At 38.8% G+C, this 24,200-nt stretch overlaps 1 protein-coding gene across 6 annotated transcripts in view; it reads left to right on the top strand.

Annotated features, from left to right (window-relative positions):
* The window catches only part of BRD9 (bromodomain containing 9), an 87,398-nt gene that overhangs the window by 31,891 nt on the left and 31,307 nt on the right, over positions 1 to 24,200 (top strand). For 3 of the 6 annotated variants that reach the window (XR_015797759.1, XM_088150189.1, XM_088150190.1), the window contains exons 4-7: positions 7,579 to 7,639; positions 13,404 to 13,548; positions 17,712 to 17,822; positions 18,931 to 19,046. Coding sequence is in view for 5 of the 6 variants with exons in the window: in XM_088150189.1 (XP_088006315.1) it covers positions 7,579 to 7,639; positions 13,404 to 13,548; positions 17,712 to 17,822; positions 18,931 to 19,046 (433 nt within the window). In the remaining variant the exon portion in view is untranslated. The remainder of the gene's footprint in view (positions 1 to 7,578; positions 7,640 to 13,403; positions 13,549 to 17,711; positions 17,823 to 18,930; positions 19,047 to 24,200) is intronic. The other 3 variants (XM_088150191.1, XM_088150193.1, XM_088150192.1) reach the window with 2 other exon arrangements.

The raw sequence follows: 24,200 nt of genomic DNA on the forward strand, positions 1-24,200 counted from the left end.
GGAAAGGATACATAAAATCAACCACAATTCCCTGTAGAGACAGAAGTAAAAGAGTATATGGCTTAATGACTCTACTGAGCTGTCCCCACAAGGACGTATACATTGGTGTAGGAGAGTATTCTTATAACACTCGAGGAGAACTGCAAAAGGCATTGCGTTTAGCATAGTTCAAGTAAAGGTTTGGTGGAATTTCAGGACTGTGATTGTAGAGAGATAGGAAGCTGGCACATACCCATTTGGTTATCACAATAGACTGTAAGGCTGAGATGCAGTTTATTTGAAGATCAGTGTCCCAGATATGCGGCCTAAGGCATTAAGTCTGCTTCTGGCATTTTCAGAACTAATGGGTGGAGCCTTTCCAATGGGAATCCTAGGGAGTGAAACTTGCCAATAACTTTTTTTAACCAGGCTAACTTAAAGTGGTACCTAAGAACCAGGGAGCCAGTCGTACTTGGAAAAAAGTTAATTTAGCCAAAGGCTAGAAAGTTGTTACCAAGCTCTAGCATTTTATCATTCATTCATTCATTCATTCATTCATTCATTCATTCATTCATTCATTCATTCATTCATCCAATTTTTATAGCCTCCCATCTCACATAAGTGACCCTGGGAGCCTCACAAAATTAAAACCACAACAAAATGCAATAATGAAATACAAATAACCATAAAACTCTATTAAAACCAAATTAAAAATCATAAGAAACATAATCAGCAACTTTTACAATCCATACATCCATATAAACATCATGAGCAATACAACCTTTGTGCAGGCTCCCCAGTTACCATGGCTAATCCAAGTCTTCAGTGCTTTCTGAAAGACACGTAGGGTCAGAACCAATCTAACCTTGGGAGCATGATGTTCCAAAGTTTTTCAAATGGAAAAACTCAAATGATTGCTAAAGAGCAACACTGAGCAATACTTGCCAAATAAAAATTGATCTCTCCAACTTAGGCTTGGAACAGTATTTCAAGGTGTTTATAAGTGTGCATATGCTTGATAGCATTGCCATTAATTTTCCAGTTATGAATTTTATATTTTTAAGCAAATACTTTTTCTGATAGTTTATTATTAGTTTTTCCATTGAAAAGAAAGAAGCCAAAGCCCTCAGTACTCTTTGCATTCCCACCAAAGAGCGAGACACAATGACAACATCATCTGTGCATTGAAAAATGGAAACCATTCAACCTGCTAATACTATAGGGTGATGAGAGGGCTTGGATTATTGGATTAATTTACAGGTTAAAAAGTAGAAGGCATAGAATACATCCCTGCCTTACTCTCGAGTAGTGACAGCTCAAGACATGTCCCCAGGAGAGTATCTGATTCTTAAAGTGGTGTTGGAATGAGGAACCCAATGATAATAAGCAGCCTTATATCCATTGAGGATCCCCTTAGTTTTTCTTATATCCTCTCTCTTGGAATTAAATGAAAGGCTGATTTAAATCCACAAAGGCTACAAAAAGAAAGCCTCTGGGCTGGGAAGAATATCCTCAGCTAAAAGGTGGGGGACCAGACAGTGTCAAGAGTTGATTGGTCTCTCTAAAATCAGTCTACTCCTCAACATGGATGTTTTCACTTCAAACCAGATGAATAGTAGCCCAGTAAGTAGAGATATTTGGTACAGAGCTTCCTGGTGGTAATAAACAAGGTGATGGGCAGGGTCTAACCTAATCTAGTTTCCTTTGTTTTTATAAGATGGGATAGCAGTGGTATGGCTTCAGTCAGTAGGAAAACATGCTGAGTTGTTAATATAGGTGCATAGGACAGCCAGGTCCTTATTTTCCCTTAAAAAAATAATTTAAAGTAGGATAAAATGAGTTAACAAGGGATTTACAAATGTCACAGAGACTATAATTTTCCAGTATATCATTAATTGATTATGAGTAACTGAATATATTATATGATGTTGATAGTCCTCCTTTAATAATTCCAAAGTGATAAAATCTCCTGCTAGGGTTTTAGGTGTGAAATACAGTCTTTGACTTCAGAAGTGAATATGGGAGGCCAGTCAGGAAGAACATTAAGTTGTACCTGGATTGTGTAATAATTTCATTGTGAAAATAATCCAGAAATTGTTCTTACAAGATTCTGTGGAGATTTTGCAGACTGGACCAAAATGTCCATCATTAAGGAAGTTGTTAACTAAGTGCTAGAACCAAGAAAGGTTCCTAAGCTTGGCAGCTGCAATTACACTCTCCCATTCCTTGGTCATAACTTCCCTTTCCTTTGATTTTAGAAGAGTACTATAGCTTTTCTTTTGATTTAGAAATGACTGGAACATCTCTGTGGAACTGTTAAGTCAGAAGGCATTTACTGCTGCAAGCAGGACCTTTTGTGCTTTAATACAGTTAGTGTTGGAACTAATATGGGGGAAGTTAGGGCAATTTGAGGGTGATCTTGATAAAGGAACTTGTAGAGTAAGGTTAATAGTCTGAAAATATGCCAGACAGGTTTGAGACCAAGGCTGAAGAACATCAAGAGACTAAGCAAATCTTTCACGCTCTGGAGGACCATTTACTCCAAGCATGCCTTTAGTTATGGAAATGAGAAGACTGTAGACTTTTTCTAGGAACGTGGTATTTGCTTTAGAATCCAACATGCAAATTAAAGGGAAGTGATTGATGTTGAGGTGAGTTCCAATTAAAAATTGAGTTATTAAGTGGTCACAGGTGCATGAACCAAGGATTGAATGAAAAGTAATGCCTCCACCTTAATAACTTGTTTAAATAGGGATATATTAATTATATCTTCAACTAGGCCCTGACTGTCCTTTCCACCTTTTCATTTGAGTTCAGTAGGTATCCATGAAGGTATTTCTTCAATTTTGGGAAAAGGTGTCAGGTACTGCAGACTTTAATCCCAACGAAACAGAAACATTCTCCAGAGACTTAGCAAGTCCAAAAGAAAATAAGTTTATTGAAGATTAACATAATTGCTGAAACTGAAAAGCCCGCGCAAAACAATGCTTTCTTAACCCTTCTACTTGCCCCCCTTTTCCCCCTCAATTTTCTGGCGCCTTCCTTTGCTCTCACGCCGGTACGACCTTGGCATTCCTGTAGCTTAGATAAAGCAACGCCATCTGCACTAACCATTATACACCTTCTTGGCATTCCTCCCCACCCCCATGCAATTATGGCAGAACTGAGCAAGCTAGCAGTTACAATTAATCAAGGCACTTAATTGCAAGGTTCTGACAGAAGTCACATTGGTGCTAAATCTAGACTGTATGGTAGATGGGGTAAGAGGGTGAGATCCAACTTGGCAATTGCCTCTTGGATAGCTCATGAGATGTGAGGCCTAGTGTGGATGCCTGGGGCTTTGATTTTTTTTCTTTTGGCAAAGGTTTGTGATGATATTCCATGGACTGACACTTCCTTTCTGAGTCATAATGATAAGCCCATATTTTGTTAACTATCACAATGCTGTGAAGAAATTCCTCACTTTCATTCTTATAGTGTGACAACAGTTGCTGGCAAATTTCTACTCTGAAAGTTTTAATCTCTTCTAACAGCATCTGAGGAACCCATCTTACACAATCTTCCAATATTGAAGAATATCAATAATGTGACCCACATTCTTTTATTATTTATCATTGCTTTAGAAATATTTGCAGAAAAGGTTTGAGGTGATAAACAAATACCTGGTCTCAAAATTTTTGGAGAGGAATATAAGCTTAAATGTTATATAGTATTAACTATAACAGAACCAGAAGGGGCAATAAGACAGTTGATTAAAACAATCCATAGCTTTGGAGAATTCTCCAGAACAAAATCAACATCCAAAAAATCAAAATAATCACAAAACATTTAACACAAGGAGAAGATTTCTTGCAGAAAGAATCTGGCTGCCAGATAACACAGTGTGCATTTGATAGGTAATAACCAAGAAATATATCAAAACAGCATGTCAAATTATGGCAAGAAATTAAAACAGGTATTAAAAGGTGGAAAAACTTAAAGCCTTCCAGGTGAGGTTCAGTTGCAATTATCAAAATAAATGTATTACCCAAAATAAATTATCTGTTTCAAATGGCACCAATTCTAATTTCAGAAAAAACCAAATGGCAAGAAATTGTTAGCAAATTCATATGGAGCAAAAACCTAGGGTCAAACTTAAAAATTTTACAAGATTAAAAAGACAGAGGTTGCCTTGTTCTTCCAAACTTCAAATTGTATCACAGAGCAAGCTGTTTGTCATGGTTAACAAAGTGCATTAAATCTCTGAATAGTAGAACATCAATATTGGAAGGAGCCCACCTTCCAATAGTTAATGGGCGCTATAGATACAGGGACACAAAAGAGGATAAAATTCTGAAAGGATACATTATAAGGCAAAGCTTGATAAAAATATGGCAGTCTACAAGAAAAATAATAAATCCAACAATTTCACAATTAGCCTCTCCTCTAAATGCTTTTTATCTTGGAGATAACTATGGTTAGAAGAATATCATTACAAATGCAAACATGATTCTCCCAGATCCTTTTAACAGATTAAACACATAGCAAGAACAATTGTAGTTAGTGAAGGCCGCAACATTCCATGGCAAGTTGCTGGAAGAATAAAATCTGACCTCAAAAATGAGAGAGGGACATTAAGAAAAATAACAAAATTTGAAATGCTGGTAAGAATCAAGATCACTTAGGCCATATATATAAACTTTTACTTAGATATGATATGGAGACATAACAAATAAAAACATGTATGATAAATTGGATGCAACAGAAACAGTCCCAGTTTTACAAGATTAAAAAGACAGAAGGTGCCTTGTTCTTCCAAACTTCAAATTGTATCCCAGAACAATAGGAAGAATTGTGGAACAAATCAATGAAATTTACTCCAAGCAATGGTTTGAGAGAGAACTGATATAGTCAGTCTTACCAGCTGGACCACACAGGAAACATGACCAGATTAGCTAATTCTACTTTATTGTAAGGCAACATTAACAGAATCTTGCAAGTCTGAAAGTACAATTCTCCCCCTGTCTCCTTTACACCCTGAGAAATTAGGGAGGGTCTCTTCTAGGCCTCTTGCCCTGCCCACTATCCAGCTGCGGATTATGCTGTCTCTTATCTGACCATTCCCTAGGCAGCATCTCTGGGCCCAGTCTCCCAAGGTCATTCCCACATAGCATAACAGATATAAAATGTTTTCAGATGGTATACCACTCTGTCAATAATTGCCAAAATAAGCAAATCATATAATAATAAATGCTGGAAATGCCACAAGACAGAAGGAATATTCTACCATATCTGGTGGACATGCAAAAAACCCGCAAAAGTATTAGAAAGACATACACAGCACCATTCAGAGAATCTTAGGAGTCAAATTCGAAATGAAACCACATTTTTTTTACTAGGTATAATTTCAGAACATATCAATAAAAAATAACATAATTTATTAAGATACATCCTTATGACTATGAGGACAAACTATGCAAACACTGGAAAAAAGACATGGTACCAACAATATCTGATTGGGAACTTAAAACTTGGAGAATATGCAGGAATGGCAAAACTAACAGTACACATACATAATACAAGTTTAACTAAACTTAAGCAAAAATGGCTTCCATATATATTGTACATTACACAGCAAGATAAACACATTTAGAGTATGGTTTCTAAAGTTTACTTCAATAGGTACTGCAAATCAGTTGGAGAACAAAGAATGGGGAAGTCAGAAATTACAAATTAACCTATATTATTTTGGGAGGGATTCTCTTTTTTTCTTTTTTTAACATTTATACTAGTCTGTCCTTCCTATCCTCTCCATCTATGCAACCCCGGTCTGCCCCTTCTGTCCTTGGATTTAATGTAGATGTCAGCCCATAAAGGTTGCTATTTGCTTTCTTTTCCAAATTAGTGATATAATCTCCCATTAAAGTCTTTAACTCGTCTATCTTTTTGTTAGCCTCCAGAAGCTGGCCAAATATAGCAATAACTGTTTGTGCTGTTAAGAGGCAATTCTTGGCAACCAAGTCCAGGTCACCTTTAAAATTACTTTTAACATTTATAAATAATATAGTGGAGATTTTGCTGTTAAGCTCAAAAATTTATATTTCTTTTGAATATCGTGAAAAGAAGTCAGCATACTCTGGTATCTCTTACAGGTAGTCCTTGACCTATGACCATTCAGTCAGCAACCTTTCCAAGTTACAACGCACTGAACAAATGCTGGTTATGACTGGTCCTTGGAGTTCTGGCTGCCCCAGCACCCCTGCAGTCATGTGATCACAATCTAGGTGCTTGGCAGCCTGTTTGCACTTACGAATGGTTGCCAAGCATCCCACAATTACATGATCACCATTTGCTACCTTCCCAGCCAGCTTCCCCAGAAAGTCAGTGGGGAAGCTGGCAGGGAAGGTTGCAAGTTGCTGGGGTAAGTCTCCTCCTCCCATGCATCCTCCCCCAGCCCCTCTGTACTCGGCCTGCACAGACCACTCATGCATCCCTGCACCCTCTTCCTGACCCCCACAGCACCTCTCGCACATCCTCCCAACCCATGTGGCACCTCTCACACACCCTCACGCACTCTCCCTGATCTGTGCGCCACCTCTCACACATCCCTCGCACCCTCTTCAACTTGCGTGGCACCTCTCACGCACTCTTGTGTACTCTCCCCAACCTTCCCCAACAAGTACCGTGCCTCTTGTGCACCCCCTCGCACCCTTGCATACCCTCCCTGACCTGCACCTCTCACACACCTCACACCCTCGTGCACTCTCCCTGACCCTCCCCAACCTGCACCATGCCTCTCTGTGCTTCCTCCCCAACCCACATGGCACCTCTCTCGCACTCCCTCGCACCCTCCCAACCCATGCTGTACCTCTCTCTTGCACTCCTCACACCCCCCCGACCTGTGCCTCTTGTGCACCTTCTCGCACTCTCATGCACCTTTCCTGACCCTCCCCGACCAGTGCTGTGCCTCTCACACACCCTCCCTTACCCATGTGGCACCCCTCGCACAACCCTCCTGACCCTCCCCAACCCTCATGGCACTTCTCATGCACCCTCTCACACCTTCCCTGATCCGCATGGGGCCTCTCACACACCCTCATGCACCCTCCTCAACCCGCGCCTCTCAGAAACCTCTTTGCAGCCTCTCGCACCCTTCCCGATCTGCATGGTGCCTCTCACACATCTTCCTCGACCATCCCTCATGCACCCTTGCAACCCTCACTGTGCCACGCCTCTTGCGCACCCTCCCCCATGCACCTCCTTGCTCCCTCCTTCACCCAGCAGCAGCCACTTACCTGCCTGCGGCCCTGGGACTTGCAACTTCCTGCCAACTTCCCCACTGACTTTGGTTATGGGAAGCCGGCAGGTAGTTGTCTTGCCTAACAACTGTGGGATTCAGTTAACAATGGCCACTGGGAATGCAGGGATTGCCATCGCTAAGCGATGCAGTCGCATTTTACAACCACATCGCTTAGTGATAGAAATTCAGTTCCCAATTGCTGTTGTAAGTTGAGGACTACCTGTAAATTAAGAAGCTCTCTGTATGAATAGGTTATAGTATTAGAATTGTGAGAAATATGAAAATTACTGTCAAAACCTATTTTTTATGTTGAATTATAGCAGAAAATGAGAGCACTCCTATCCAACAATTATTGGAACATTTTCTTCGTCAGTTACAGAGGTAAGAATATATAATATATAAATAAAATAAGATGTGTAGCTGCTATATTGAGTTTTCAAATTTAGCTGTTTAACTTAATGAGTCCTCTGTGATTAAGAGGTATTTTAAAGTTGATTTTATTTTCTATTGAGAGTTTGTATAAGTTTAGATATAGTAGAAGCAAATTTGTCACTCAGATTCATGTCTTTTTTAATCTTGTTTGAAAGTATGAATAGGAATCCCAGTTAGAAACATGAATGCTCAGAACATTCAACATTCTCCCCTCTATAGCTTAACTCTATGGAGATTCTTCACAGGGACACTTTAATATTTATTTATTATTGAACCAAACAAGGTAGGGAAGTGTTTTGGATTTGATCTAACAGGGCTTTGGAGCATGATGAGCCCAAACTTGTCTGCAACACCTTAAAGCAACCATAGTCTCTCTGTAACATATTGAAGCTCCCAGACCCTCCAAATCATCTTTTGAAGACTGAATTCAAAGTGCTGCACAGCTCTAGTTGAGGACCAGAGGAAATAAAATGCATACATTAACAGTTAATAAAGTAATGCTGAACTTAAAAATTTGCAGTCAGCTTTCTCTTCCCTGCTGACATATCTTCAGTATATCTCACCTACATGAACAGAATTCAGGTAAGCTTTACTGAAAATATTAGAACTTATTTTCAGGTAAGCAAATTTGTGCTCAGAGAGTTTTGGTGGACAAGGGTGAAGGCAGATGTCAAAGACTATATGTCATCCTGTCATGTCTGTTGCTGGGCTAAAGTTTGGCCCAGCCACTCCCCTTTCCTCCTAGTCCATGGGACAGTTTCCCTGAGTTTTATTATCAATCTTCCAGCTATGCAATGATCAGTAGAAGAGAATATATGTAGCTCAGGGTTGAACTGTGGAGTCCTTGGTGTTCTCTGAGCTTGGTTGTTTTCTTGCAGACGTGCTAGCACTGAACACGTTACCTAGTCGGGTAATGAAACGTCCGCAAGAAAACTATGCAATGACCATTTTGGTGGTAGGGGATTTCCTTACCAAGATGACTTATTTTATTCCTTGCAAGGGTCTGCTCTCAGCTCAGGAGACTCTGCAACCGTTTATGGACCACATTGCTTGGTACAGGTAGATGATCTCGAATCATGGTTCTTAATTTACCCCCAAGTTTTGGAGGGCCCTTTTCCACTTACTGGACATTTATATCCATTTGTCCTCCTCTCATTGTCTGAAATCTAAGGGGAGAGGAGAAGGTGAACACATTACTTGAACGATGTTTGTGCTGCTGTGTCTCTTATCAACAGGACAACTGAACTGAATTATTGCCTCTTGGAGAATTCACCTATAGCAACTTGTAGCATTCCTCTACAGGTAGTCACCAGTTTAAGAACGAGTTCTCATAGTCTGTCCTTAAGTCAAATTTGTACGTAAGCCGGAAGAGTATTACTGTATAATACTATATAAGTAGTATTGTGTAATGAACTTGAACCATAGTGTATTTAATTCAAATCATTGGGTATTTAACTTAAAATTTGCTACAGTAGGCTCCATTCTTAACTGTGAGTCGTCTATAACCCAGGCTTTCTTAACCCAGGGACTACCTATATCGGGTTGTCTAACAATTAACCCCACCACCGCCACCACCACTAAGCATCTTGTCCTCAGACCTCTTGCTTCCATTGTTCCTTAAATTTCTGACTTTTTCCAGGAGAGATAAGCTGCATAGATCCTCTTAAAGGACCAATTAGATTTGGCTAAGGCTATATAGAAACATGCACCATATGTGCTTAGGCAAAACAGCACCAAGATTACAATGGAGGATTTAGAGTAGCTTTCTACTAAGTTTTTGCCTTCCTCCCACCTATCCAAAACAAAATTTATAGTCCCTTTCCCTGTTAAACATCAAATTAGCCCAGTGGCCTTCTGTCTGCAATTGCCTTCTTCAATGAAGGTTCATCCAATATCTCATCAGTTTCCCCCTGTTTGAGATGGGCCCACTCTGTCTCTTGCATTCTGCACCTGTTCCTTCTACTGTCTCACCCTACCACCACCCCTGGTTCTGGTAGATGGGAAAGAGGACTACCAAGTGGATATATTCACTGGAAAGCTAACTTATTCAAAGAATTGGTGGGAGGGAACAAAGGATGTCCAGACACCATAACTTGCCTGTCAGTTCCATCTGAAATTGCCCCACAAACCACATCTCCAAAATCACCAGACATCAGCTTCCAGTCATGTCAGACTCTCCAGTTGTGTTTGCTATGCAAAGGTGGGGATAGGCACCTTCTAGCTCCATCTAGTTCTGCGCTGTCAGACTTTTCCACTGATGTTGGCGAGCTGCTGGGCCCATCTTCAAGCGAGGGAGGAGGGGAATGATTATGTGTCCATTTTCCTTGATGAGTTGCCTGGGCCAGCTTCACATATGGGAATGGGAAGAGATTCTGTTGGGGGTGGTGATGTGACTTTTAAAAGGGGGAAGAAAGCAATGAAACATTGAGAGAAATGGCAATTCAGTCCTGAGAAGTTCTGTATTAAAAAGAAACCCAAAATAACCCCACTTTGATTTTATTTCGTATAAGATGGGGCAGAGAGAAACTCTGACAGGCTTTCAAGATTCTGTTATCCTATCCTACAACAATAAAGAACATTCCTGGAATCCTTTATGCTTTTGTTTCTTGATTTTGCCTGTATTGAAGGGCTGATAAAAGGCTCACTGGATTGTTGGTAACATAAGTGTTGGATGCATTTAGGTCAAGATAAAAAGACAAGCTAGCAGAAGGGATATCTTACTAGGATATTACTGCAGATCACCAAATCAGTTGGAAGAAATTTTGTTAAAGCAGATAAATAAAGCCTCAAAAAAACATGGAGACATCTGTTGGAAAACTAATTCTGCCATAAACAAGATGTCAGATAAATTCCTGATTTCTGTTGGTGATAAGCTTCTTTTTCAAAAGGTAAAGTTGGACACTAGAAGATTTGCTACCTTGGATTTGGTCTATACTAAGAGTAGTTGATTGAAGATCTCAAAGTGGTGGGTAAAATAGTGACTATTATTATTATTGAGTAAAAGTGACTATTATTAGAATTCTTGATTTTAACAGATAGATTTTAAAAAACAGTCAAATATAAACCCTGGACTTTAGGAAGGCAACTATTTTAGTAAACAGGGAATGCAGCAAATATAATTTACTGTGATTTCAGCAAAATTTTGACAAGGTTCCATGTGACATTTTCATTGACAAATAGCTAAAGTGTGGTTTGGATGGTCCTACAGTAAATTGGGTCACAATTGGCTAACTGCACTCTCAGTCAACATTGATGGCTCTACATTGAATTGGAGAACAGTAGCCAATGGTTTCCCACAGGGATCTCTTTTGGGCCAGTATTATTCAACATTTTTATTAATGACCTTGATAATGGAATTGATAGGCTGCTTATCAAATTCATGGATGACATAAAATTGGAAGGTCTGGCCAACTCAGGAAGATAGAACAAGATTGCAATCTAATATGGAGAAGTTGGAAGAGTTGGATAAGAGGAACAAGGTATCTTTCAGTAGGGATAAATATAAGATAAAATTTAGGGAGGAAAAATATAGTGCATTCATAGAAGATGGGGGATTTTTAGCTTGGAAGCACTACTTTTGAAAAGGATTTGGGTATGTCATTGACAACAAGCTGCACATGAGTAAGCAATGTAAGTCAGCTTCTAGAAGGACTAATCAATTCCTGGGCTGCATTACAGTTGTTGTATCAAAGATGTGTGAAATCTTTATTCCCCTCTATTCTGCACTAGTAGGGCCATACCTGGAGTTCTGTTTACGATTCTGGGTACTACATATCCCGAGGATATTGGCAATTTAGAACAAGTTCAGGGGAGGATGACAAAGATGATATATAGACTTGAGGACGTGCCCTGTAGGGACAAGATGAAAGAACTGAAAATGTTCAGTCTAGAGAAAAGAAGAATCATTTAAAATCATTATTTAGGTACATATAGAAGGGTGCCTTAGGGAAGATGGTCAGGAACCCAATGATACAGAAAGTAGACCTAGAAATAATGGATACAAGTGGCAGCTATGTAGATTTCATTTAAATATAAAGAAAAAAACTTCCATAAGATGCATACAACAGTGGAACAGTTTCTCTAGGAAGGTTGTAGGTTCTCCACTACTGGAGGTTTTTAAGGGAAGGTTGGACAGCCACTTCTCAAGAAAAGTTTAACTGGTTTTCCTGTACATTGGAAAAGATTGAACCAGATGATTCTTGTGGTCTTTTCCAACTCTACACTTTTATGATTCCGTGACACTTTTCTCACAGATAGACACTTTCTCTCAAGAAAAGGGAGCTGATCTGCTGGCAAGGGGGAAGCAGGCAATTTTGAAGAGAGAGGTTGAGGGAAGAAGGATGATAATGATTGCTGGTGACCCAAAATGGATTCTAGGCAGCATTGGCTGCTGCAGCCTGTTTGTTCCTGGGCAGATTCAAGACCACTGAAGCAGCCCAAAGGAGAATGGAACAAAACTCTTGAAATGGAGCTGTATGAGATCCAAAAATCATAGAGCAGGAAGATGGGTGTTGAGGGCATGTCTTCTTTGTGCAGATGGTCCTGGGGGGAAGGTGTGTGTGATTGAACATAATAGACTCCATCTTAGCAGCCTGAAAGAGATTGCCAGGCAGTGTAATTGCTGCCTTACTTTCTATCTCAGGGTTTTTCAATCAGGGTTCCATGGAACCCTAGGGTTCCGCGAGAGGTCACTAGGAGTTTCCTGGGAGATCATGATTTATTTAAAAAATTATTTCAAATTCAGGCAACGAGCTCTTGCAGTGATGAGCAGAGACCAAACAAAAATCTAGTTACAACTCTTTCTGAGCTCTCTGGTAGTGCACTGTAAGACTGTGTTTATTTGGTTGAATCCATTCTTAATTTTTGGTGCGAGATAGGGGAGACTGTTGATAACAGGTGAGTGCTAATTGCAGGAAGGGAGGTATATATTACAGTAAAGGAGCAATATATTGAAGGAAGGGGAGGGAGAAGTGCATTTTTCAAAAAATTAATGGACTCATCCAACTTAGTCTGTGACGTCGGTCACTCCCTCCCGCATATTTTCCCTGCTGTTTTCCTGTAGTTATTTTATCCCATTATTTTAAATAAATTTCATACATGGCCCAGAATTGAGTATTTGTGCAGCAAAAAACAAGCAGAGTTTTCACATTAAAGAGGTATGTTTCATTCTTTATTTTTAGTTTAGGAACACTGTTAATGCCCTCATACAGGCGTACACATGAAATGAATATAATAAATTTGTAACTTCTGGCCTATATTACAGCCTGAATGTGCAAGGGTTCCCCAAGGCCTGAAAAATATTTCAAGGGTTCTTCTAGGGTCAGAAGGTTGAGAAAGGCTGCTTTATGTAGCTGGAGAGGGTTGTAAAAATACTATGGAGATTACTTATGCTTTCATTAGGAACAAAAACAAAATGTTTTCTTATTTTTGTCACAAGCCTGCACACCTCAGCTAGAAGTAATGGCACAAACTGAATATTTGTTATGCTCAGATATTTATTTGATGCTCTTAGATGCTCTAAGATTTTTGGCAGTTTGATGGGTTAGGGATTGTATTTCAGTACTTTTATGTTTCCCATTCCTTGGCTTTGCCTTCAGGCATTGCACCATATTGCAGAAAGTTGATAATTGACATAACTAATATAGTGTGGGCAATATTAGGCCTAAAAATAATGTTAAGTTTCTGTGCTTTCTTTCTTTCTTTCTTTTTTTAGGAAAGATCCTCATGGTTTTTTTGCTTTTCCAGTCACGGATGCTATTGCTCCTGGATATTCCATGATAATAAAACATCCTATGGATTTTGGTACAATGAAAGAAAAAATCGCAGCAAATGAGTACAAGTCAGTAACGGAATTCAAGGTGAATTAATAGAGATTTATTAAGCTAGTGTGAATTGCTAATCTTTGTTTTCTCTGTGACAGGGATGATATCATGAGGTTCCAGAAATAGATGTACAAATCTTTGTATTCTACAGGAATATGCTTGCAACCTTATACCTAAAAAGTCAAGGCCATTCAGTATATTCAGTGTATTATACTGTTACCTGCTTATATGCATTTTATGTACTATAAAAGTTTGTTTTAGGGTTGTACCAGTCTTTCAATAACTTAGTGCCTTCATTTATTTTTTATTCTTCAGATCTACGTAGTAACTGAAGATCTGTGGGCAATTGCTTAAAATATTTTTTTCTAAAAATATTACAAAAATAGGAGAAAATAAAATAGTAAAATGAAGTAGGTAGCGCAGATGGGCATAATAGTAACTATTTCTTGTTTGATTCTTGGAGGTATCCTCTCTCCAGCTCCTTTCTTGCCTTTGCCGAGATAAATCCTGTACTTTCATACCTTTTCCCCCTTTTCAGTCACACTATTTAGGCTTCTGTAACCAATTTGCATCACTGCCTTGTCTTTTTTTTTTTTTTTCTGCTATCTTCTGTTGACTCCAGAGAAAAAGTATTCTAGAACTCTACACTCTAAGAAATATATAATTTGCCACATCAAAATTATCAGAGCAGTAACAAAAAGCTCACTTAGCTCTCATGGTACACTTGAATTCAGTAGAAACAGTGCACTTGTGAAATCAGACACTAAATGCCCATAAAACCATCCTGAGACTACCCATGCTGGCATTAGTCACCATCATAGCCTTTCACAGAATCACAGAGTTGAAAGTGACCATTTAGGCTATTAAGGCCAACCCTCTGTTCAGTATAGGAATCCATATTAAAGCCTCCCAGATAGATGGTTGACTAATGTTTGCTTGAACAAATTCAGTAAAGGAGAACCCCCTACCTCTCTGGATCCACTGTTGAACTGCTGTTACTGTTAGGAACTTTTTTCTAACATTCAACTGGAATCTGCTTGTCACATTCATCCTACATTAAACTAACTAGCTAATCAACATATCATGAGATACTTTGCCAAATGCTTTGCTTAAGTCAAGGTATATTATGTCTATAGCATTTTCACAATCTATTAAAGAACTTACACACTAAAAAAATGAGATAAGATTAGCCTGGTATTAATTTTTCTTGACAAATTTGTGCTTACTTCTGGTAATTTTTTTCAAGATCCATACAGATCTCCTTATGATCAGCTCTAGAATCTACTCAAGTATCAGTGTCAGAGTGACTGGTCTGTAGTTTCTGGACTTTCCCCCTCCTCCATCTTTTCCTTTGACTACAAGAACAGCAATTGCTGTCGTCCAACTATCTGGCACTTCATTCAGGATTTCTCAAATACTAAGGGTTTGACAGATCATCAGTTAGCTCCTTTAGTGTCAAGGGATGCAATTCATCTGGTCATGGAGATTTAAAATTCAAAGTAAAAAAAAATACTCTGGCTATATTTCTGTCAATCTCAAGCTTCAGTTCTGCCTTTCACAATTTCCTGATGGAATGGAATTTGGGGGGGGGGGAATTGGTGAGGGGGCTTTGAGATGATCAAACATAGGAATTGGGTAACTCTGCCTATTTTTCTTATCCATTAGCATTTTGCCCTCTTCTTTGAGCAACTGGTATACTGGATATTTTCTGTTCAACATATCTAAAAAAACCCTATTTGATTATTTTTAACATCTAACTAACATCAACTCATTCTGACCTTTTGCTTTCTTGACATCAACAGTACAATTCCAGGCTATATACCTGTATATACAGTGCATTTAGAAAGTATTCAGACCCCCTTCACTTTTTTCAATTTTGTTATGTTGCAGCCTGACACTACAATAGTTCAAATTCATTTTTTTTCTCATTAATCTACACTCAGTACCCCATAATGACAAAGTGAAAACAGAATTTTAGAAATGTCTGTAAATTTATTAAAAAGGAAAAACTTGAATATCACATTGGCATAAGTATTCAGACCCTTTGCAACAACACTTCACATTTAGCTCAGGTGCCTCCCATTTCTCTTGATCATTGCTGAGCTGTTTCTACATCTTGACTGGAGTCCACCTGTGGTAAATCAAACTGATTGGACATGATTTGGAAAGGCACACACCTCTCTATAGAAGGCCTCACAGCTGACAATGCATACTGTATCAGAGCAAAAGCCATGAGGTTAAAGGAACTACCTGCAGAGCTCAGAGATAAGATTATTGCAAGGCACAGATCTGGGGAAGGCTACAAAAAAATTTCTGCTGCACTGAAGGTTCTCAAGAGCACAGTGGCCTCCATAATTCTCAAATGGAAGAAGTTTGGCACAACCAGGACTCTTCCAAGAGCTGGTCACCCAGCCAAACTAAGCAATCGGGGGAGAAGAGCCTTAGTAAAAGAGGTGACCAAGAACCTGATGGTCACTCTGACTGAGCTCCAGAGATGCTGTGTGGAGATGGGACAAAGTTCCAGAAGGACAGCCATCACTGCAGTCCTCCACTGATCTGGGCTTTATGGCAGAGTGGCTAGACGGAAGCCTCTCCTCAGTGCAAAACACATGAAAGCCCTCTTGGAGTTTCCAAAAAAGCACCTGAAGGACTCTCAGACTGTGAGAAACAAGATTCTCTGGTCTGATGAAACCAAGATTGAACTGTTTGGCCTCAATTCTAAACATTATGTCTGGAGGAAACCAGGTACCGCTCATCACCTGCCCAATACCATCCCAACAATGAAGCATGGTGGTGGCAGCATCATGCTGTGGGGGTGTTTTTGAGCAGCAGGGACTGGGAGACTGGTCAGGGTTGAGGGAAAGCTGAATGGAGCAAAGTACAGAGATATCCTCAATGAAAACCTGTTCCATAGCGCTCAGGACCTCAGACTGGGACACCTTCCAACATGACAACGATCCTAAGCACACAGCCAAGACAACACAAGAATGGCTTAGGGACAACTCTGTGAATGTCCTAGAGTGGCCCAGCCAGAGCCCTGACTTGAACCCTATTGAACATCTCTGGAGAGACCTGAAAATGGCAGTCCACTGACAGTATCCATCTGACCTGATTGAGCTTGAGAAGATTTGCAAAGAAGAATGGCAAAAAATCCCCCAATCCAGGTGTGCAAAGCTTGTTGTGTCATACTGAAAAAGACTGAGGCTGTAATTGCTGCCAAAGGTGCTTCAACAAACTAATGAGTAAAGAGTCTGGACACTTATGCCAATGTGATATTTCAGTTTTTTCTTTTTAATAAATTTACAGACATTTCTAAAATTCTGTTTTCACTTTGTCATTATGGGGTACTGAGTGTAGATTAATGAGGAAAAAAATGAATTTGAACGATTGTAGTATCAGGCTACAACATAACAAAATTGAAAAAAGGGAAGGGGGGCTGAATACTTTCTGAATGCACTGTATTACCTGTGTATATATTTTGTCCTGTCCTCTTCACATTTTCTGTATGTATCCTTTCTAGTTTATCAGATCTTCACTAAATTTTTGGTGTAATCATATTGTTTCTTCAACTGCCCTCCATTTTTCTCTCTTCATTGGAATTGTTTGTAATTGTGTTTTAATATCTTCTTCTCTAGGAGGTCCTAACTATTTTGAGCTCCTTTTCTTATTAGCTTCTACTACCATGCGATCCTGTTTAACACTGTTCAGATAGTATTAAAATCTACTTTTTTGAAGTCCAAATGTGTTTAATTATACACAGTTTTAATTTCCCTTTAAATCAGGAACTCCAACATTCCATGCTACATTTTCTCTGATTGTATCATTTTAAACTGAGCATGACTTGAGTGGTCTTCTATGCCTACCTAATTTACTGCATCTGGAAAATTAACATGCAGCATTTCACTTGTTTTATGAGAAGTAAGCCTAAAAACCACTGTGAGCAGTAAACAGTCTGCTCCTTAGCTTAAACTGCAAGTGACTGTAAATGGCATAGATACTGATATTTTGAACAGTTAAATCAAGCAAAGGATTGGATTTAAACCATTTCATTTGCACCATAAGTAACCAAAAGGATTGCTTGTAAAATAATTGGGTAAATGTTTATCAACTAACTTACATTGTAAGAGTCCACTGAAATTGAACTTCTTAAACTATAAATAGTTTTTGAAAACAGAGCAATTTATGTTTATGCTTTCCAGGCAGATTTTAAATTGATGTGTGACAATGCAATGACTTACAACAGACCAGACACCGTGTACTACAAACTGGCCAAAAAGATCCTCCATGCTGGCTTTAAGATGATGAGCAAAGTAAGACAACTATAACAGAGAACTTTCCGGGGCAAAAAATATAGATTAACCTTTGTAGTGGGTCATAATACAACATTATTTTATACTTCCAGTCTAGGTTCAGTTTCAGAAGGGTGGTTTGGGTGCGTGGGGATGTGAATGCAGCATGTGTCTAAGTGGCTTATTAAAGCAATTGCTGATATGCTGCATTCATACTTCAACATGTTCTTAAGCACTGAACTTTACTTTAAATAAAGAACCCTACTTTAGATCAGATATTTATAGCCCTAGAGGGCAGACCATGTTTTATAAAATAAAACTGGAATTTTAAAGAAGCTGAATTCTGTTCTTAATACCAAATGGTGGTTTCCCCATGCTGCTGGGTTTAATAAAGGTCTCATTGGCATTTCCATTATAAATCTCTATCCTTTTAAGGTGAAAAGCTTTCCTTTAAGATTTGGTTTCTTCAAGATAGAAATGTTGAATTGAAGCATTCACTCAAGAAATAAACATTGCCCTATTTAAATAAACATTGAAACTATTCTAGAATGTTTAAACATTTCACTATTTTTAAAGCTTCTTTCCATAAAATATTTAAGAAAATACATACATACTCTTTTTTAAAAACTGTTTGATTAAATTTTTAATGAATTTCTAAATACAATACCTACTCCTTCACCTACTGAATAAAAGCAGACAAAGTATAATGGAAATGTTTATATAAAATGAGCAAAAGATGGATTTGTGTAAGATACACCCATTATATGATACCATTTTTCAAAATTATAAAAAGCTGACTTTCAAACTGAAGAGTTGACTGTCTTGTATGAAGATTGTGGTAAGTTCTGTGTTCAGGTAGGTGGCCATTTTTGTGTATGGTTTCCCTTCTGAGGTAGGTTGCAGGTGTTCTGGTGTCATGCTGTCATGATTGAATCACCTTGCATCCTCATTGAAGATGTAGCTCTTAGGTGCAAAGCCATGGCCATTCCCATCCCATCCCATCATCATAGCATCTTCGCTATGAGGGAAAGGTGTAAAGTCCCTGCTGCTCTGTCCTTTCTAATTCTAGGAACGGCTGTTAGCTTTGAAGCGCAGCATGTCGTTTATGCAGGACATGGATTTTTCTCAGCAGGCAGCTCTTTTGGGCGATGAGGACCCAGCTGTTGAAGATCCAGTGCCCGAAGTTGTTCCTGTGCATGTAGAGACTACCAAGAAATCCAAAAAACCAAGTAAAGAAGTTATTAGGTAACCACTGGAGGAAATTTTTTGCTCTTTTATGCCTTTATTTGCAAATTAACACTCCCATTTTAGGAATGAATTAATCAGAGCATTGTTTTTCTGAGTTTATACCTCAAAGAACTGGGACAACATATAATGTTTGTCAAGGAACTTACGCATCTTGGGGCCCTTGAGCAGAATTGTTGTGCACCCCAAAAGATTTGGGGGCATGTTCTAGAGTATACAGTCAGTATAGGTGGCATTGGGTAAACACTCTGAAAATGAGTTGGAAGAATTGACAAACATGAGCACAGGGCATTCTTGGCATTCATTACAGCAGCTGATCTTTCAGGTTTCCATATGAGCCAGAAAAAAAAGTACAGCTGCAAGAGGCGCATTAATTTTAGTGAGCTGACTTCTTAAATCAGCCACATCTTTTTTGAGGCTAGAATGGAAGCCTGAAAAAAGAGGGCTTGTATTAATGAATAGTAGAATGGCATTCAATTTCAGGGTAATTTGAAGCAGTTCTTCCAAATTATTTTCAAAATGTTTACTGCACTGATGGGTATTAGTCTGGCACACTATTCCTATAAAAGATCAGACTCCAGGACATTTCCAGTGTTCCTGTGTAGTGGATATTGCAAGGGACTGTGAGTAGTGGCCTGTCCCTTGTTTCTGGTCATGTTAAAACATGACAGTAACCTCCTAAGGACTCCAGGACTTTCCAATTTCAAAACTGCTGACATCATCATTTGACCTTTTCATTCGTAAAAATGGATAGTGTTCTTCTTTAGTTAGTAATCCTTTTAACAAATACAATTGCTTTTAAAAATGAAGGTTTCTCTCTCTTAATTTCTGTGTTTTCTTCATTAAACCCCTCTTTTTTTCTTATTTGCTTTTTAGAAATAACATTGCACACTAATCTTCATAATATTTTAAAAGATGCTAATTTTGAAGTACAGGTAGTCCTCAACTTTGACCACAATAGGAACCAAAAACTCATTGTTAAGTGGTGTGGTCGTTAGTAAGACATCATGTGACCGCAACTTACGACCTTCCCTGCCGGCTTCCCCACTGACTTTTCTTGTCAGAAGCCAGCTGGGAAGGTCACAAATCACGATCACGTGACTGCAGGATGCCACAATCTTTGTAAATTCGCAACTGTTGCCAAGTGCCCAAATCACAATCACATGACCATGATGATGCTACAATGATTGTAAGTGTGAGGACTGTAAGTTGCTTTTTTCAGCACCATCATAACTTCGAACAGGCACTAAACAAATGGTCATAAGTCGAGGACTCCCTGTAATTGTTGGTTCTGAGAAGATTTTCAGCTCTAATTTGAAATATCTGTTATTCTAAAACTATGTATTTTTGGTACATTCGTGAAATTTTCCTTCAATGTAGCAGTGTAGTTTTCAGGATACTGCAGATGGGCATCTCAATATTTATAAGAGAGTATTGTAATTCATACTTCTGGTTGTCAGCATAGTTGCAGGTAAACAGATTCAAAACTGCTGATATTAAGAATCATTTATGTTATTATATATATTTATATGCCACCTCATCAAATACTCTAGGTGGTTTGTATTAATAAAAGAAATAAAGCAGTGCCCTAAAACAGCACCAATAAGTAACATTTTAATATAAAAACCATCAAGTACATTAAAAACTGGACGCTTCCATGACATGTGGTGCCAGGTACTCTGAAATCTCTATGGAAAAGAACTTTCTTAATGGCCTTTCTGAATGTGGGCAGGAAGGAACTATTCTAATCTTGGGAGGCAAGGGGTTCCAGAATGGGCAGACTGTAATCAAGAAAGCCTGCCTCCAGGTTCCCACCTCTTAAACTCTCTGGGAAGAATCCGCAGCACATCTTCCTAGCCAGTACCTATAGGATAGCAGATTCTAGTCAGTATAGACAGTCCCAGAGGTAATGAGAACCTAGGCTATAAGTAGCATTTGGAAGTGGTTTGCCATTGCCTTCTTCCTGGTCTGAGAGAAAGAGTAACTCACCCAAAAGTCACCTAGCTAGCTTTGTGCCTAAGGTGAGACTAGAACTCATGGTCTCCCAGTATCTAGCCTGGTGCCTTAACTAGTATGCCAAAACCAGCCCTCAGTCCATCTAATATTAAATGTGGAATTATGATGGAACCAGAGGCAAGCAGCCACTTTATCATGTTGGGATTCATTCTACATGTAGTCCTCAGCTTATGTCCATTTCTTCAGCAACCGTTCAAAGTTACGGTGGTGCTGAAAAAATGGACTTATGACCGATCCTCGAAGTTCCGGCCCTTGAAGCATCCCTGCAGTCACATGATTGCAATCCAGGCTCTTGGGTGTCCGGCTTGCAGTTACAACATCACAGCAAGCAGCATCACATATTCACCATTTGCAACCTTCCCTGCCAGCTTCTCACAAGCAAAGTCAATGGGGAAGCCTGCAGGGAAGGTTGCAAGTCACCCCAGTAAGTTGCTCCTGCTGCTTTTTCTCCCAAGGAGCCCACTATGGAATATGAGACCCCAAGGATCTTGTACTCTGTAGAACCCCCCCACCTGCCCAAACTCTGTAGTATGTGCCCACCCGCAGCATCCCCTGTAATCCCATGGCCTCTGCCAACCCTCCCGCAGCTTCTGCAACCCATCCGAAGCTTTCACTGGCCCTTCTACAGTTCTCACCGATGCCCCCTAGTGCTCATGGCACTTCCCTTGCACTCCCCTTACCTGGGACTCCCACTTCTTCCCACTTAATGACCCACACGTCCTGAGGTTACAACAGCTGCCCAGATTGTCATCGCTAAGCAATGCGGTCACATGACATTGCACTTTACGACTGCATTGCTTAACAACAGCAATCCCATTCCAAATTGCTGTCATAACCTGAGGACTACCTGTACCCTGTTCAGTCCTATCCAATGCTTCACAGCTTCCTGGCACCAGGTTAAAACTTCCACTGTGTTTTCTGCTTGGCCAGGATGGAGATAGATAACTGGATACTTTTATCTGATACTGTATGATACATACGTGTATCATGTATACACACACACATACATACATAGGGGATACAGAGGAATACCATGACTGATGATACTGAACACTGCTGCAAGATCTAGCAAAATGAGAACTGGTGCAGTACTATATTCAAATCCCACTGAATATCATCCTAACTTCAGTGTTAAAGCCTGTTGTTTGGTATACACATTGAATTTCTTCCTCTGTCAAATTCCATATCAACATTTGAATTTTCTCTTGATTGATCCGGTAACTTGACCCTGAACAATTTTGTTTTACGTGTTCCATCGGCAATGTTCAAGAATCTTTAGGCTGAGCAATTTAAATACAATACCATCAGCAAATAAATTTTAATTAATGTTCTTGTGTAGTTTAATTCCTGAAATGATGTTGTTTTAGCATAGCTCAATAGGCAGTGGTTCTACTACCGGTAAAAATAATGAAGGAGAGGGGGGCACCCTTATCCCCTTTAGTATATTGCTATGAAATAAGACCATTTATTACAATTTTGGCTGTTTGTTTTTTATAAATGCTCTATAAATATAAGAAAATTAGGGCTATAACCCATTTTTTTTCAAAACTGAAAGCATAAAAGCCCATTCCAAATTGTCAAAGTTTTTTTTTTTAGAAGAAATATCATGGCCAAGTTTTCATTTTTCTGATGTGCCTTATTGGTAATATTTAAATTATATGTACTATCGTTTCTCATGTATTTGTTTGAGATAAAGCCATCTAGTCAAGATGTATAATTTCAGTTAAAAGTCCATTTAGACTCTTAGTAAGAATTGTAAAAAACTTATAATTCACACTCAGTAAAGAAATGGGTCTGTATGATTCAAGATGAATTGGATCTTTTCCTTCTTTATAAATCAAAGAGATGAAAGCTTCTTTCCATGACAGGTGAGGTTCCTGGCATAACTGAATCTTGTTCATTACTTGAGTTAAAGGTTTAATTAGAGTTTCTTGAAAAATTCTGTAGTAAATTGTAGAAATACTGTCTGCTCCTGGAGCTTTATTCAGTTTCATTTTTTGATTGACTCTTTGGTTTCATGTTCTATTGTAAGCCAATTAAGAATTTATTTTTGTTGATCCATACATTTTTGAAGTAATATTCCATTCAAATTTTCTTCAATTTTACTGGATCAGATTCCTGTTTATTATATAATTTTGAATATTAAATAATGAATTGCTACATCATATGCTTCATTGTAGAAACATATTTAGAGCTGTCCCAAATGGATTATTATTTTGTTTTGTCCCTTACTTCATTGATATGTTAACAGTTTGTCTGGCTTATTGCCTTTTTCAAAATATTTATGCCTGGTGAAGCTCATTTTTGTTTATAAGTTTCATTCACTCCCAGTCAATTATAATAGTTCCTTATTGCTTTCATCTTTGGCTCTAAATCTAAAGTTGGATTGAGTTTATGTCTTAGTTCTAATTGTTTTAAATTATTCAGTAATATATCTTTCTGCTTTTGCATGACTTTCTTTCTGTTTGACTCAGAACAACCCTCCCATAAATGCTTTACTTGCCTCTCATACTGTAGCAAAGAATATTTATTTCAGAAGTTAAATTGTACTGGAAGAAATTTTAGTTCTTGATGATACTTCAGTTTAATATTCTCTTCTAACAATAGCAATTCTTTCAGATTCCATCTAATCAAGATGGCGGTTCATTAGGAGACAAAAGATCTGTCTCTTCCGGACTGCTGTTAATTGTTAGGTACTTGACAGAAGACCTAATTTTCCTTGGAGGCCTGTTCTCAGAGGGTAAACCCAGGGGACTATAAATCTTTATAAAGCTGCTTGCAGTTATGGCCAGCAATTATGTTGATAAGAACCTCTGGAACTGTACTTAACAGATATGCAGGTCAAAATCTCCCCTTTTTTCCTGATTTCTGGATATTTATTTTACTGCTTTTTCCTATGTCTACTGAATCTAATTAGGACTTATTCTTTCATTATCTGAATGGACTCTTGTTTGAATAATTTATAGTACAGTGGTACCTCGGGATACGAACATAATCCGTTCCGTGACTCTGGGCGTATCCCGAGTTGGTCATAACCCGACGCAAATTTCCCCATAGGGTTCAGTGTAAATCCGGTTAATCCGTTCCGCCCTCCGAATTTGGTCACACCCCGAAGCAAATTTTCCCATAAGGTTCAAT

This window comes from Python bivittatus, unplaced genomic scaffold (assembly GCF_059951505.1).
Source record: "Python bivittatus isolate LINGU-HERP-01145 unplaced genomic scaffold, Pbiv_v1 ctg000610_np1212, whole genome shotgun sequence".
Taxonomy (NCBI): Eukaryota; Metazoa; Chordata; class Lepidosauria; order Squamata; family Pythonidae; genus Python; species Python bivittatus.